This window comes from Montipora capricornis, chromosome 2 (assembly GCF_036669925.1).
Source record: "Montipora capricornis isolate CH-2021 chromosome 2, ASM3666992v2, whole genome shotgun sequence".
NCBI classification, from domain to species: domain Eukaryota; kingdom Metazoa; phylum Cnidaria; class Anthozoa; order Scleractinia; family Acroporidae; genus Montipora; species Montipora capricornis.
In genome coordinates, this window is record NC_090884.1 from 5522886 (window position 1) to 5527885 (window position 5000).

Below are 5000 nucleotides of genomic sequence, written 5' to 3' on the forward strand. Positions count from 1 at the left end.
TGAGATAACAATCTTGTGAAAAAACATACATTAATTAAATACGTGACCAAGTAATGTGAAAACTTGAAGCAACAAGTGAATTATCCGTAAAAGGTTTTAAAAATGTTCCTTCAATATTGCTTACCGTTTTGGCGGCACAATAACCTACGGTTTACGTTCAAAAACCAGATTTCTACATAACAAAGCTCAAACATACCGAGAACTTGAAACAGAGTACCAAAAATGACGAGAAGCTACAATACAAAAGCGCGGCTCCTATATAGTTTTCCGCTGACAGCACAGGCTGCAGTCTCATATCTACTCTCTCTTTTGGTTGAAAAGAGGCGCATTGGTAATGAATATTTTTTCAATTTCGTTACGACAGAATGAGACCTCCTTCACAGAGATATGGTTCCGTCCATTGTCCGTGTGCTGTAGTGTGTCAGTTGTTCTCCTCAGTTTGAGATCCGATTTGCCTGTCATTGTGGAAGCTTCATTCAACGATGTAAGTGTACCATGAACATAAGAGATTTACCGAGTTGGCTTCACAGCCTTCCAACAGTAACGGCATCGTCGTGCTGTTAAAATACGGTCATTGTATTTCACATATGGTAAATGTTGGAGTTCCAGGAAACTTGAGCATGTGCTGATCAAATGCCTGAAAATAGGATATCAGTACCTCTGGATACGTCACCAGAGCGTCGTACCATGACGATGCACCCGACATTTTGACACGAAGACAGCTTAACCGGCACTGCGGTCCCAAACTAGGTTTCATATTCCTGTCTCTCCTTCAAAAAGCAGTGAAAGGGAGAATTGCTGGCCCCTAGACCATATTTGACAGTTTCCTTCCCTACGCCCAGGTTTTTTCCTCGTCTGACGTATAGTAAGATATTGTCCAATATATATTACACAGTGAAGTCATCCCTAAGATTTTACTTTAGGACCTCGGGGATCACTGAGCCGCTGACTCTTGTGAGGTACGAGGCCTTAAAATTAGGTTAAGATGGCATACTTTCTGTTTGCAACAAGAATTTATTTTTATTTTCTTCCATAAACTCAAATTTTTGAGTTTGGGGACTTCTATTACATAATAGGATCTTTTAATAATTACAGGTTGGAATCTCAACAAAGCGGGCTTACGCACGTGACCTGTTTGCTCATCAAGAGTTGGGGATCTTCGAGAAATCAGTCAAGGCCAAAGTTAACCCAAGTGGAGTTGTGATGGTCAAGTTAACTCCAATATGTGATTCCCCGGAAATAAGTGCGAAGAAAACGAGCAAAAAAAAGAAAGAAAAAGCAGAAGAATCGAAAAAGACTGAAAAAGCCAAGGGCGAAAAGACTAAAGAGGAATCAAACAAGAAGAAAAAGAAGGGCAAAATGACTGAGAAAGAATCCGGTGAGAAATTTGAGAAGAAGGCTCAAGAAAAATCAAAGAAGCCGAAGAAAAAGAAAGGAGAAGAGACTAAAGAAGAATCGGAGAAAAAGAAGAAAGAGAGAAAAAAGAGTGAAAAAGAGCTGAAAAAGTCGGAGAAGAAGGAGGGCGAAAAGGCCAAAGAAGAATCGAAGAAGTCGAAAAAAGAGAAGGGCGTAAAGGCCAAAAAGGAGTCGAAGAAGGAGAAAAATGAGGGTAAAGAAAACAAAGAAGAATTGGAGAAGAAGAGCGAAAAGGCCAAAGAGGAATCGAAAGAGACAAATAAAAAGAAGAGCGAAGAAACAGTAGAAAAATCCGTGAAGAAAACGGTAAAAAAGGAGGGCGAAAAGACAGAAGAAGAATCGAAGAAGACCGCGAAAAGAAATAGCGAAGAGACTGATTCAGAAGAAAAACCCGGCAATAAGAAAGTTGAAAAGACTGGGAAAGAACATAAAACATTTTCCGAAAAAGTTAATGAAAGAGACGAACGAAAGCGTTGTCACTGTTGTGTAAGGCCAGTCGCTCGTAACTAGGATCGAACGTGCCTCACTTTGAGTTTTCGTTTTCTCGGACCCGAGGGGCCCATTTCTCAAAAGTCCCGAAACTTTACGGGCCATTTTCGGGTGTCACAATTCCCTCTGTATCTCAAGAACGGAGAGGATTTAAGTCGTCAAACTTCACAGTCAGTTTGCTTTTTGTTGCCTTGAAAACATGTTAAAACATCGGCTTTCCAAAACAAGCGGTTCACAATTTCACAGATGGCTTTTCGGACCCGAAAAGTTTTCGGGACTTTCGAGAAACGGGCCCCTGACACTTAAACTGATTCGTGCTCTCTTTGTTTTATTTTGTTTTCTGTTGTTTTTTTTTTCTTGCACAATATTTGTAAGAGGATTGACTAGGAACAAGAGTCCGTCGTCCAACAGGAAGATTTACCCAAATTGGCCTAGTCGGCCCCACCAGCCTCAGAAAAGCGTCTATTTTTAATTAAACCTAAAAACAATGGCGAAACCGGCTAACGCCTCAATCAATAAAAAAGTCAAGGTCTTGGCAGAGAAAGATAATTAGCTTTCTGAACAGATTATGCTTCCATGCAGTGGAATTTTGGCTAACATTATTTTTGGATGAAACTCTGATCCTTTACGCAGTTACGCAGTCGGCTTCCTGGGAGAGTACTCTCTAGAAAGTAAAGGAACTTGCGACGTTAAATAACGTGTACCTTTACCTTTACCTATCTCGGCATTATCTCATAGAGCGTTGTGTAGGCCCTCTTTCCATGTTTAAATGCTGCAAAACTTCCCCTTGAGAAAATTAAAAATCCTTTGATTTTGCATTGGAAGTCATTTCCTTATCCTTTAGCTCTTATAAAATGTTTAAAATATTAGAGAAGTTATTTCCTAATTATGAGAGAAATTAGTCTTACTTCGTGAGAATCCTTTTTCAAATATATGGGTTATTGGCCAAGCGTAAGGTCAAGATAGCTGGATATTGGCCAAGTTCACGCAAAAAAAGACCGGGGCCTATATCCAGCCATCTTTACCTTACGCTTAGAAAAAACACCAGAAAAATGATCTTTCCTCTTGCGGGACCAAGCGAGAAATCCCGAGTGGGCAGTATAGCTCTCCAACTTGTCAGCTCGGATAGCCAATCACAGCGCGGGATTTGGTTCATCTTGCCCGCTCACGGAGCTAGTCATATAATAAAAACAGATATTGCTAAATTTCCTGTTTTTAGGCGAAGTTTCAGCCTGTCCACGGGAATCCTGTTAGAAGCAAAATCTTATCTCTGCGCGAAAAAGAGTTGATCGGAAAAGCGGCTTCGATGATCATGACCGATCCTTGTTCTGGACATAAACAGAGGACGAACCGTCCCGAATTCTAGACCCGTCCCAAAGCCTTGTCTCGAGGTAAAAAGTGCTTCGAAATTGCACAATCCATGCCAACTAGCGCGTACTCGTACTTCGCGCCAGTGAGTGAAGGCTGTTTTTTTCTAAGAGCGCAGGCTCAAACAGGCAGAGATAATAGTGCTAACAGGAATGGTATAAGGGACGCGCGAGCCCGAATCCCGGGCATAGTCGTCATGTTGCGACGCTGAAGCATGCGACGTTTTTGAGCCGCGGACGGCCACCGGAAGTGAGCTGTTTTCCATTTTAACTTGTCTGTTCACTACCACCTTTATATTAGGGAGCTCTAGCACGCGCGTTTTTGACACGCTTTCGGCAACCGGAAGGGAACATTTCGCGTGCCAGACAGTGGTGTCTCCCAGATTTTTATACTGATCATCTCTAATGGAGAAAAGATACTTAGCACTATAAATGTGGTTATGTGAAGACGGGTTAAAAGCGGAAACAGCTCACTTCTGGTTGCCGTCGGGGTCTTAAAAACCCGGGTGTTTAAGCTCCCTAATATTGTTAGAGTGCAACCCGCCTTACCGTGGCCACCCAACAAATTTTCCCGTTCGCTGGGAGCGTCGGCCTTGGTCTGCGCATGCGCAAATGAACTAAACATTGCTGTGTAAGGTCTTCCTTTCACACGACTTGTTGCGTGACTCGTGACGTTTTTTTATCACCACGAAATGGCGGATCGTTTCTTGAAAGTACTCCTGTCTCTTTTTCTCTTGAATCTTTCTGGATTATTTGAAAATGATTTGGTTTTTGGTTTAGACAATGGCTTAGCACTTACACCACCAAGTAAGTTGTCTTTGGTGGCTTATAATATCACCACTGTCAACTTTTTTCTTTGCACTTCTCAACACCTCTCCAAAAAAGGAACCAGCAAATTATTCTCATGTCTTTTTACAGTGGGATGGATGGACTGGGAAAGGTTCAGGTGTAATATTGATTGCAAAAAAGATCCAGACAATTGCATAAGGTGAGTTTATACTGAATATTTTGTATCCGGTCAGTGTAAAACGCAGACTGCAGACTGCAGACCGGGGGTAAAATGCAGACTGAGGTTATAATTTAACTGTTGAAAAAGCCCAAACCCATTAGAAATGCTAACAGTTAAGCCTAAATATTGTTTTAGGCCTAATTAGGCTAAAGTTAGCATTTCTAAGGGGTTTGGGCTTTTTCAACAATTATGTTACATTTTACCCCTGGTCTGCAGTCTGCAGCCAGCGTTTTAAGGCCGGTTTATTTGGCAGCGGCTTTGAAGAAAATCGGGCTTTGCAAAATATCGGGCCGACAAGTCCCACCATGTAAACCGGCCTTTACACTGACCGATTTTGTATCTGTGTCTTGGTGACCGCACTTTTACCTTTCGGGTCCCTCAAGAGTGGGTTTTGGGGGAGTGGGGTGGAGGGGAGCTACGAGGACAAATTGGATACAGAATACCTTGCGACTTTTGCCTTTTCATGGCGACCTCGTTTAGGAAGATGCATACAACAATACACGCTATACACACGCAAGATAATTGATCAGGTATTCTAGAATTGAGGGCTACATAGAGTAGAATATTACAATTTAATAATACAATATAATTATTGTTGTAAATTTTTCCTACCTATTAAATGAATAAAATAGGCTGGGTCCTTGAATTTTTGTGGCTGTGCCCATAAGCTGTGCCCATAATGGTATGGCACAGGCTAAAGCTTGTTGACAGTGGCCATA

General features: G+C 41.7%; 2 protein-coding genes across 8 annotated transcripts in view; both read left to right on the top strand.

Annotated features, from left to right (window-relative positions):
* The window catches only part of LOC138038590 (alpha-N-acetylgalactosaminidase-like), a 23671-nt gene extending 20948 nt beyond the window's left edge, over positions 1–2723 (top strand). For all 7 annotated transcript variants that reach the window (XM_068884559.1, XM_068884560.1, XM_068884558.1 and 4 more), the window contains 2 exons: positions 365–484; positions 1096–2723. In XM_068884559.1, the coding sequence (XP_068740660.1) occupies positions 365–484; positions 1096–1926 (951 nt within the window). In that variant the 3' untranslated portion in view covers positions 1927–2723. The remainder of the gene's footprint in view (positions 1–364; positions 485–1095) is intronic.
* Positions 2724–3924: 1201 nt separating this feature from the next.
* LOC138038594 (alpha-N-acetylgalactosaminidase-like) overlaps positions 3925–5000 on the top strand; it is a 20793-nt gene continuing 19717 nt past the window's right edge. Inside the window, exons 1-2 of the mRNA XM_068884564.1 lie at positions 3925–4079; positions 4191–4260. Of these exons, the coding sequence (XP_068740665.1) occupies positions 3965–4079; positions 4191–4260 (185 nt within the window). The 5' untranslated portion in view covers positions 3925–3964. The remainder of the gene's footprint in view (positions 4080–4190; positions 4261–5000) is intronic.